General features: G+C 37.4%; 1 protein-coding gene across 2 annotated transcripts; it reads right to left on the reverse strand.

The window, feature by feature from the left end:
* Positions 1-408: 408 nt before the first annotated feature.
* LOC133695677 (TNF receptor-associated factor homolog 1a) lies at positions 409-11,088 on the reverse strand. 2 transcript variants are annotated; one of them, XM_062117601.1, is made up of 13 exons: positions 10,676-11,088; positions 9,677-9,900; positions 8,758-8,869; positions 7,286-7,374; positions 7,120-7,188; positions 6,912-7,056; positions 5,782-5,940; positions 5,170-5,518; positions 4,338-4,450; positions 3,710-3,860; positions 2,893-3,368; positions 2,599-2,806; positions 409-1,939 (listed from the first exon to the last, which is right to left on the reverse strand). In XM_062117601.1, exons 2-13 carry the CDS (start codon positions 9,852-9,854, stop codon positions 542-544), a joined length of 3,447 nt encoding a protein of 1,148 aa, XP_061973585.1. In that variant the 5' UTR covers positions 9,855-9,900; positions 10,676-11,088; the 3' UTR covers positions 409-541. The 2 variants fall into 2 exon arrangements, with proteins under 2 accessions (XP_061973585.1, XP_061973586.1); XM_062117602.1 differs by having other exon boundaries at positions 6,912-7,044; positions 10,676-11,087.
* Positions 11,089-11,757: the final 669 nt, after the last annotated feature.

The raw sequence follows: 11,757 nt of genomic DNA on the forward strand, positions 1-11,757 counted from the left end.
CAGTTCATCACAACCATTATAAAACATGGTTAGCAATTTTGTCTGTCCCTTTCATGCTATGGAGAGACTCCACACTGATGGTTGCAGAAAAAAAATGTCTGCTCCTAAGCAACTGGTAATGGCCTCAAACCCAGATGGAATCAATCTCTACATAACCATAAAAACTTTGATACGGGCGTCCACTTTCAAGAAACCAAACTCAGATCTCAATAATCAGAAGGGACTTAATTCAAGATTGTAGTTTAGAGTCGTCTTGATCCACTGTGTGGTTTCTCATTGGATAATTGATGTGGTTCAAATTTTAGTCAGTAACGATGGGTTATATTCCATCAGATGCTCATTCAAATATTAATCAAACCCAAAAAACACATCAAACCCTCGTTATAACTAAAAAGCTGGAGGCAGAGAAGGCAGAAACACTCTTTACAAAATGTTTTCTTATGAAAAGATTACAACCTCACTCCAATTCTAAGACCCAATACATTATTACAACGGGCAATCACCCACCAACTTGCAGGCAAGCTCCCTCTGAGAGATTCCTTCAATGTCCATTTGAAGGTCGAAATACTGTGTAGCCATTGACCCCGCATGCCATATTTGAATACTCTGGATTAAAATATGGGGAACTATCACCATCGGCATTTCTCATGCCCATCAAGGAAATATCAGAGCCAGCCATCTGCCACTGGTTTGAAATCAACCCATCAACATGCCCATTTGCATAAGGCATTGAGCTAGCTTGTGGAATATATTCCCTCGGAGTGTCAAAATGGGTTCCAGAAGAGCTATAGCTTCGCTGAAATCCACCATCATGGTAACTCCTGGTGCGCTCGAACCTGCAAGGGCTATTGGTTGAGGAACCCAAATCACCTGATACACCCAAGTCATTTGGAAAAGAGAACTGCCGATTCAATAGGTGTGGCCCATTGCTACGGAAGATTCTGCTTGCCTCGGCTGCCTTCCCTACAGCATGTTCCTCATCAAGCAAATCATTGATGATATCAAGATGTGGGAACTCATCTGTCAGCCCACTTTGGGTCTGATGCCCAGATGTACAGGCTGGGAACTCACTGGAGTAGTGCTCCCGTGATCCACTGCGTACAGGATTGTACAAGTCAATGTTTTGTATGCCATTTATCAGGGAAGAACGGTCACCACTCATGCTTCTACTAGCATCCCTTTGAGAGCTCTCCATCCACTGGCGTCCATCTTGTAAGACATCTCGAGTTACCATACCAAAAGGAAAGCCACATTGGTGAGTGTTTGGGTCTACCCTATCAGAGTTCAATGGTGGTAAAAACATCGGTGCAGATACCAATGTAGATGGCTGCACGTGCACTGGTGATAGGTTCACTCCTGTACTTGGAGAGCTGGCATGGGTGAAACCAGATGAGCTGGAACCAACAGCATTACCAATAATGGCATTTCGATAGGACTGCGGAACATAACTATGAGTAGCTGGTGAAGGGTCAGGACCCAGCCGGCCAGCTGCACTAACAGAACGAGAAAGTAAAGGAGTTGTTTGGACTACAGAAATGGGAGCAGCAGCTGGCCTGGGACCAGGCACCAGAGGAGCACTGGAGGGCCTTGACATGGCAGGCACTTGTTTTAGAGTTGGTTTGTCAGACTGTTTTGCAGTTGGCGCATTCTGGATCTCAGGTTTCGGAATACCAGCATTTTGGGGGGAGGTAGCTGAAGTTGCAGCTTTATCAGCCTGCTGTGAGCAATTTGAAGATGCTTTCTTAACTTGACTGAGATCCATGGTAGCTGAACTCTTGCTTTCTGACTTCAATTGAACAGTGGATGGGACATTTTTAGGAGGACTTGGCGGAGGGCTTCTGGGAAAAGATGGTACAGCTGCTGTCTTTTCTTTAGGTCTTTCTACCTCAACCAGGTCTTTGTTACTCGTCTGCTTTTGCATAGAAACAACCGCGTCTTCCTATTTCATAGAAAAGAAATGTCCATCAAGACATACTCAAGTAGAACAGATTAAATGTATTCACAGAAATAAAGCAGCATTCAGAAACAGGAAGCCAAAAGATTTAAGGGATTCAACTGGAATTGAAAAGAACACAAAGGCATAAAATCGCATGGTGGCCAAACCTTCAAGAATTGCCTTTGAACTTGTTGGAATAAAAAGTGATAAAGGGTAAGGAAGAAAGAACAGTCTCATAGCAAAGACAGCAAAAAACTCCTTTGCATTGATTAATTCCTAAAATATTCTATGAACCTAGTAGAAGAAAAATTCATCTTCCCCGAATGAAGAAGAGACAAACCAGGATTAAACAAACACAATAAAAGCAAAATAATAAGATGAAAATGGAAGAAAAAAAATCTAAAAACACTTGTGCTGTAGGAACCACGATGCTAAATAAGACAACAGAGAAGACCCTTCATACCCAAGAAGCTGATGCAACGAAAACATGTAGCCAACCATGCTATTAGGCGTCAAAAAAAGAAAGCTACAAAAGATAAGCAGCCCGCCAAAATAGGATTTGAACATTTGATGCTTGTTATACAGTTTTATATTGTTTGATGGTTTAAACATTATTGAAAGAGTAGAAATTTGAGATCAAGGCAAAAGATTAGCAACTTCACCTTTCCTGTCTTAATTACATGCTGTTCAAGCTTCACCATCCTATCCTGCAAATCATGAACAACAGCCTCAAGCTCGCAATCAGCTGCCTTGCTACTTCTTGTGACATCGCTAAGATCACCAGTATCTGATGCAGGCTCAGGAGGCTGATTATCCATTTCAGTTGTCCAACTTCCATCATGTACCATCTTACCTCGCTGATTCTTCCCTCTGCAGATATGAAATGCAAAATGAATGCCACATAATCAAGTCCTGCAGTGGAAAAAGCACGCGTAGGCCACATGTTTACCACATACCTGCTAGGCAATTTTTCAAATTGATAATTCAAGTACGAGTTTCCCTTATATGGGTCATTCATTACTACTGAAGGGACTGAATCAGTAGAGCATGTTGAGGAACTATCATCCATTGCATATGTGCTCCTTTTATCACTTGTCCCGTTTGGCACAGATGACAAGCCACTAACTCCACTGCTACTGCCTTCGGTGGGAGGATGAACTTCTGAGGTGTCAGTATCCCAATTGACCGGGCTTGCATCTCTGTCTTCTGAATCATGCTGAAGCACTTCAGCAACACCATCCACTGAATCAGACACATCAGAGACATCTTCCAGAACCTCAGGCTTTTCCATCACAGGCCGCACCTCCTCAACAGCAAACTCCTTATTCTCATTACTAAGATTTGACTCTTGGTACTTGTCTACCACAGCAACACCAGACCTATCCTCTCTACCTTTATCCTTCTCTTTGCGATTGTTCCGTTTTTGTTTAGCCTGTATTTATAAGAAGCATCAGCATTCAAACAAATTAAACCTTGAAAATGGTGGATTGGGGGGGGGGGGGGGGGGGACGCGGCTTTGAAGTTTTTTTCCCAAAAAGGAAAATCTAGCCATCCATCATGCATTTTAGATAAATTTGCATAATGATTATGGCCCTCAAAAAATCCAAGCAACACTGGAAGGAATTCCAAAGGGCTTCAACAAGTGAATTTTCTAAATCAAAGTTTTAGAATCCTAATCGTATGGTGACACTGTAATCTGACACTACCTGAATTCAATAGGGGAGTTCAGACTACGTTTTACTCAATTCTTATTAAGAAATAAAAATAAGCCACCTGTTTTTTCTTTAATTTCTTTTCCTTTTCAGTTGCTCCACGTTTAGCCTTCTGCTCACTTTCTGCAAGCCATGCTGCCTCTTCTTCACGAATTAGCTCTTCTTGCCTCTTCAAAGCAACCGCTTCCTGGTAGGAAACTTCAATTTTATGGCTACACGTGAAGCAGACAAAAAATCAGGGCATGCATGGATAACAATGAGGAATACTTGTCATGCCACAAAGAATCAGAAAATTGCTATGCCAAGATAAGCAGTGCTCGTTATGCCAATTAATTGTTATTAGTGTTTACTAATTGGTATTTAATTTCATCATTCATTAATATTTGCAATGTATTTACTGCTTCAGCATTGAGCAGATGAAAAAATAGCATAATGGAAGAATGCGCTCCAAATAAAAGTAAAATGACAACAAGAGGACTTCCATTAGATTAAATTCCAGAAGGTTATCCTCATAGAAAAAAGGACTTCCAAATCAGTGGATTACTCCAAAAAAATTGATTTAGGCAAAATAAAAGGTGCATGTGGCTGAAATATGGTTCCAGTTAAGTCTGAAATGGAAGAGTCCTAGCAGCATGAAGAAACTAACAAACGTTTTTACAGCAAAAAAAAATTAAGTATTAGCGTATTACTTAAAAATATGAGCGAGTACAAATATTTCCACCGTCCTACGACCCAATTCTGTTAGACGCCTTTCATCACGCTCAATTGAATCCTTGTTGAAGTCCTCTCCAGAACTTCCATCCTGGGTATAAATGCAAAGAGTTTTCAAGACATCAGAAGCTTAATTAGTCAGAGTCATGAAGCATGCAGAATAATCAAGATATTGACAACCATCAAGCAAGGAAAAACAGCCAGCATTTTCATGCTCTTCAGAATATAATCCAGTGTACATAATAAAATCTATAATTATGTGATATCACCATCACTCCTATTACCATCAACATACAGCCACTTCCATCATTGTCCCCACCCTAATGCTGTCACCAACACTCTGAAACAATCATATGTAGCAGCCATTGTATACCTAAAATGTTCTATTCTTATTATGTACATGTGCTATTCCAGCAAACAAACTGTTTCTAGAGAGATGCAAGCTAATTAATGGCAGAAAATTGTTTGCATAACAAGTAAAATTAGCAACTGCATATGATTTTCTAACTTGTGGTTGAAGCTTAAGCCCAATAAGTTAAACCCAATGCCACCAACAAAGTTTCTCTAGGATACCAAACACATGAGACAATTTGTGAAATCGCAAAATCCACCATTCAAATATTCAAGTGCTCCAAAAAGAGACCTCAGGAGTAATGACAATACAAGCCATCAATGATTTAAAACAAACTACTAAAATGATTCAACTGCTTAAAATTCCCCACAGTAATTTTTCATATTGACTGCCTATATGCATAGCTGAATTCAGAAAAGATTCGACGATTAAAAAATGGTTTCAGCAACCCTACCCACCTTTGTACGATTCTGAGGGCCCTTCTCATCTTTTGGAGGCAATGGTTCCATGGCAGCCCTCTCAAGTAGTAGCAGCACATCATCCACCAACACAAACATATCTTTTTCAACACAAACAATTGGAGCTGGCATTTCTTCAGCATCCAATAATTTTGCCCTTCCCTTCTTGCTCTTAGTTTGGCCTTCAAGAGCCTTCAATCCGCTATACAAGGAATCCATTACCAATGTAGATGTGACTTCCTTCTCGATAAAGAAATGCTTTACAACTACTTTCAGAATTACATCTGTTTTCTCCCTGGACATTCGGCGCCGGGCATTTTGATCCATTCCCAACCAAAAAGCACAAAAGCTGCAACAGTTGCAAACATTATCATCACAAAACTATACTGACCAGAAACACAGTAAAATAAGCTATAATTGCCACCAAAAAATGATATCACAAAAAGAAAACTGTTAATAAAGGCAATAAATTAATGATATTATGCAGGCTTGTAGGACTACCAAAACAACACACTTTTCATAAAGCAGCACGTTGAGAAGTTAAAACTACTGACAACCATTCTATTCTAATGTGTAAAGTAACAATCATTTTCATTGATTGAGATACAATACCTTGACCACCTATTTTTGTCCTCTAATAACTTCCCAAGTTTTCCCCGTCTCTCTTCCACAAAACGCCGACAAATCTGCTCTACATTTGTCAAATATACTCTAACAAGTTCTCTCCTATACTGGCAATCGAGGCAACGAAAAGGCCGATCTGCTTTCTCCCTACACATGAAAAGCAGTCTTACAATGAGTGGTTAACAATGAGAAACACCCAGAGCATTTTCTTGCAGAAAAATTAATACAACAGTTCCACGCAATCAACAGATGAACAGTACAACAGACATACTCAAGTCACGACTCTTGATGCCAGAACTTCAAATTGGTAAATACAGCCTCCATTATCAAAGTTCATTTACAAAGGACCCCGACCATAAACTCATTGTGATAGCCTCATGAGGTTTGACATGACATTATTGCAACAACAATAATACCATAAAATGAGTTCTGTTTTTTTATTCAGTGAAACTCACCCCTTTAGAACAAAAGTTATGGTGACAACTTTTTACAATTTGCCTGTTTTCACATAGGAATATCTCATTTACATACCCCATGGAGCCAACATTGATGAGAATGTAATTATAATTCATTATAGGAAACATGGTATGCTCAGCTCACTTTAAAATTGAAACACTAAAGATAATCATATCGAATTGCCAAAAAGTATATGTAGACACATAGATGGACCAACTGAAATGCCAGATAATTAACTGTCCACTTTCCAGCTCATGTAAAATAATATTTTTGGGACGCAGTGATAAAAATATATACTTTGGGGCGGGATTACAGCTCAGTTAACATAATTTATAACAAACAGATAACTAAAAACTTAAAGATCCAACAAGAATAACTTCATTATCGAGACAACTTCAGATTTGATTAGAAATTTATATAAATGAGCCATAACTACTCTTAAAACATCTAAATTTAGATTCTGACGCAACTTAAAAATATTAAACTTGGAATGGACAAGCAAGAAAAACATGCAAGACAATTATACTGCCATCACAAAATACTTTACGAATAGTGGACCATAGGGTTAAGTAATAGAATAACATGAACAGCATGACGGTGCAAAATGCAGCACAATCACTGATAGACATCAAACATATATAAACCAGTAACTTATCAGAAACCTGATGACTTGCACTTGAGCCTTTATAATAAGAGTGTCAGTTGCATCTAAAAACCCATCTGACACTTTTGATAACTCCATAAATTTCTTCCATCCCCAGTCATGTTCTTTCTTCCAAAATCGATGTAATGTATCTGCAAATTTTTCTTTTGGTTAATAGTAAATCAACAGTTCCATTACTGACTTCAGACAATATTTAATCAACTAACCAGAATATTTAGATTTTTTTGGATCTTTATTCACCACAGCAATCGTAAACTGTGCAAAATGACTCCAACCTGGTTCACAGATAAATAACATTACACTGTTACAGGCACAGAAAAAAAAACAAAGAGCAGTGACTATAACTGCAATTTCAAGTCAGTAGCACCAAACCTGGAAGAAGTTTGTCATGGTTGGCAACACAGAGAAATAGTGAAAGATGATTGCAGACATCACAACCTTGGGGATATATTAAAATGTACCTGTCACCAGAAGCAAAAGAATTAAATCAATAATAGCATTGAAAGTTGCACTGATTTTCTGCAGGTCAGTAGCATCAATGCAACAAAACTTGAGAAAACCTATATAATTGAGATGTCAACATAATCATCAAAATTCATGCTCAATAATGTGAAAGTTGGCCTCTTTAAAATGAAAAGGTGGATTATAAATCAGCCAATATGATACATTTTACTAGTTTTTTTTTTAATTTTTTATTAAAGTGCATGATGATTTATTTTACTTGTTCTTTATGAGAAGAACATCCATCAGTGAGATTCAAGATATTACCAATTGGCTACACCAAACATATGGAAAACCAATAAACCAATATTCAAGAACATTCATTCGCTTTATTGCAAAGCTTATAGCAGAAGTGTAAGAAAAATATTGCATTTATCTCTGGATAATAAGCTTTACCAAACGACAAGGGTGTTTGGGAGTGTAGTTGTGGTTGCTTTTCAAAGTGTTTTTTACTCAAATGCATCAAAATAATGTTTTTTTATTTAAAAAAATTATTTTTGACATCAGCGCATCAAAATGATCCGAAAACACCAAAAAACTATTAATTTGAAGTAAAGAAAAAAATAAAAATAAAATTAATTTTTTTTAAAGTACTTTTGAAACGCAAAATCAAACAGGGACTTGGTAACACGCAGTAGAACACGTAAGTCATCTCATGTAAATCTCTCTCTATCATAAGCACAGGTTAAAAAAATGTATGCATGAGGAGTTATATAACAAATTCAATATTAGCTGCAAATAACTAGTGAAGGTTTATGCATAGAGAAAAGATTCATATGATGCAGTGATACAATCGATTTTAGCAAGGTACATCACATCGCTCATATCATGTTGCATCACATGTTTTGGACTTGCATACGTGAGAAATAATGAAGTTTGAGAATTGGGGGGGGGGGAATTGCAATTGTTTCCTCCTAATGGAGAACCCTCTTTTAATTGAAGAGAGATTAATAAAGAATGAGACCAGTGTATGATCCCAAAAATCATATATAATGGTTTCATATTCCCATCCAGAGTAAAGTGAAACATTTTTGGTGAAAAGCACAATTTAAGAAAGCTCTAGCTTCCAAAATGATATTACATATGCAAATATTTTTTACTCATGGTGGGCGAGTGCATGCAGGCAGGAAACTTAGAAAATATACATTTATAGTAGTATAATATGGGTATAAAGTACAAACTAAAAAAATACATACATTGTTGACAAATTTGTCTGCATGACTTGAATGTACATGTGTGCATGTAATGTATATAGATAAAAAAAATTACAGAGGTGAAATTGTGAGAGTAAAACAAAATGGGACAGGGGGACATATGAAAGAACGATATGCAAAGCTCTTTACCATTTGTAGCCACCAACTTCAAATGCATTGCTTCGAAGTTCTCTTTTATTAATCTGTGAGAATTTCTCTATCTTCCATGTGTATTTTCCAAATAACTCAGAAGGTTTTGGCCCTATAAAAGAACAAAATCAGTAAGCAAAGAGTTGCCCACATAACAGCTTGTAGAGAGGGATAAGAAACAAAAGAAGCAATCACAAAATCTAAGAGTTAGGAGTGTTCTGCTATAGAAGTGGAAACTAATGTTAGTTAGCTAACATCTATTTAATCAAGTTTTCTTGCAGCTATTTATACTGAATTTTGTCAATTTCACATGATACAACAGAGTAAAAAGATAGAACAAACCAATCTGATCCTTGATGCACTGCTACCATATCCATTTGAGATCACGTAATTAACAAAAGAAACTTTACTGTTGCACTTCTTTCCACAAAGTGCGTGGGAAATTGATTGCTAAATGAAAAACTCAAACAGCAGTAAGTCAAAAAAATTCATTTTAGTTAGTGAATGTGCCTCTCTAGGAACCATTCTTGACATGTAGAGGAGTGGGAGAGAAGGGATTTCATGATTGAGGTTTGGATAAGAGAGATTCTTCACAAAATTCATTTTATCTTGTACTGAGAATATAACTAGAACATTGGGGCTAATCTTCGAGCATCTTGGTGTCAAGCTACTTTTTGCAGAACCTCCATGCAATAAGTCCAGTGCAATAGAGTTCAACCACCAAATGAAGGAGAATAGAACCAGTTCATTTTTCCCTTAATACTTCCAACAGCTTTTACACTCTAGCTTCCAACATTGAATTTCGAAGAGCCTTATTGTGCTCACTGGCAAAAAGAATACACACACTAAAACCAAAAAACAAAGGAGAACCAGAACGAAAATACAAATACAATAAATTATATGGAGAACCAGCACATACCTCCATCATCGTCATCGTCAGTGTCCCAATAAGGCGGCGAAGTTGATGGGGTTCCGTTTTCCACCTGCTCAGAGGACCGCCATTCCGCCAGCAATTCACCTGACTGGCAACGCTGCCCACTTGAAATGCCCTCCGTGGACCTTCCAACTCCAGCTTCCTCACCCACAATCCCAGCCATTTCCCACTCCAAAACTCCTTCCCCCACGATCCTTCAACTTTCCTCACTACATAACAAATAAAATCAATAAGAAAAAACAGGAATACAGCCCCCAAGCATACAATTTTTATGCCAGCACACGAACATTAAATAAATCAATTCAGTTCACATAACTACAAGCTTTAAAAGAACGACTCATTACTCGATACCTACAAAACCAGAAACTATATATATACAAAAAATAATTCTTTGATATCACGGGGAGTGGAAATTTAAAAAAAAAAAATATTAAGGTTGCTGACAAGTCTAAGAAACAGAAAACAACATGGATTTTGAATATTGAATTCTGCATCAATTGCGGCCTCATAAAACACAAACCTCCACTCAGTCATTATCTCGAAGAAATTGTTTAGCTAACTTATATTTATTTTTTAATTTCCACACAAAAATAAACAGCAAGAAAAACATTCATAGCAACTAAGTCTTTGTTAGTTTGAATTCAATCCCTTAATTATACTGGAAATCAAAAACCCATCATCAAGAAATTACAATCAGCAACAAACCCTTATCTCTTTTAATAAATAAAAAACCAATTGACTGAAGCTCAATAATAATCGAAAGGATTATAAAAAATAAAAACCCAGATAAATAAAACTAAAACTAATTGTGAAAACCCAATTGCATGAAACACACGCAAATTAAGATAGTTTAGAATCTGAGACCAGAAAACAAAGATCCAATACAAGATTCCCAAATAAAACCCGATCAAAAAATAAGCTGAAAAACGGGATTAAATATAGAGAATTAGAAACCACATCGTGCAGATCGATGTGGATACAAACCTGAGCTTTGACAATTGGGGTTATGAGCAAAGCTATAAGAGATTCTAGAGAGAGAGATAGAAAGAGAAAGAGAGGTTCAAAGGAGCAGCAGAAGAACGAAGGAAGAAACCAAAGGCGGAGGCCGAGAAAGAAAATTTGTAATTTCTTTGTTTTTTTTTTTTATGTTACTAGTACTACTATTATTATTAATTTTTGTTTTTATTTTATTTTTAAAAAACCAATTTGTTTATTTATTTACATTTGGGTAGACTGTATACCGTAGCATGAGCTGTGAGGTCTTGAAAAAATAAATTAAAAATGAGTGGTCAAATTGGATAAATATAGAAAAGAAAATGAAATAATGAAGAGGACTCGGTGCTGTTTGTGCGTGGAAGAGGCGGTGGATTAATGTGGGAGAGCAGAGCAAGACATGGTGGCTCTTCTTTTTTGGTTTTGCTTGCCTCTTTTTTTTTTCTTTTTTTTTATGTGCCTAAAGTTTTTTTTATTTGAGAGAGTGATAAAATAAAATTAAAATTCTACGATTGGCTAGACAAGTTGTGGAGTCCACTCTCACTAGGAGAGTATAATTTTTATTATTATTATTATTATTTATTTCGTTCTTTGCACCTGGGAGTGTTTTCTTGTTTAGGGTTTGTGTGGTGGTGGTGGTGGTGGTGGTGGGCGGTGGGCTGTAGGAGGCTGTGGAGAAAGGGTTGGTTTGGGCTTTGGGCTAGTATAAGTATTCATGGGCTGAACTTGGAACGTTGGGTTTGATATTTTAAATGGCCGTTGGAGTTTGGGCTTAACCCATTTGTAACTTTGCATGGAAGATATTTTTTTCCCCCCCTGTCTTGGGCAGATTGAATATAGCATACCAACAGGACGTTTAAAAAAATCAGAATCGACGCTGAAGCTTTTTTTTTTAGTTTAACGTGGGTGTTCGGGCCAGTTTACGCGTACCTCGACTAATCTCACGGGCCCTGAAGTTAACGATCATGTAAGCCTCCAATGACTATCATATGAGCAACCACATGACTCGAACCTGAGACCACAGAGGGAGCAAACCTCTTGGTCTCAAGCTTTTACCACTGGGCCACCACCTA

Source organism: Populus nigra, chromosome 6 (assembly GCF_951802175.1).
Source record: "Populus nigra chromosome 6, ddPopNigr1.1, whole genome shotgun sequence".
NCBI lineage: Eukaryota > Viridiplantae > Streptophyta > Magnoliopsida > Malpighiales > Salicaceae > Populus > Populus nigra.

Coding starts and splice junctions, on each gene's coding strand:
- LOC133695677 (XM_062117601.1), bottom strand. CDS start 9,854: ATGGCTGGGATTGTGGGTGAGGAAGCTGGAGTTGGAAGGTCCACGGAG. Junction 5,941..6,911: donor GCTCAAGTGCAAGTCATCAG/GTTTCTGATAAG, acceptor TTTCATGTGTAG/GGAGAAAGCAGATCGGCCTT. Junction 3,369..3,709: donor AGAAATTAAAGAAAAAACAG/GTGGCTTATTTT, acceptor TTATAAATACAG/GCTAAACAAAAACGGAACAA.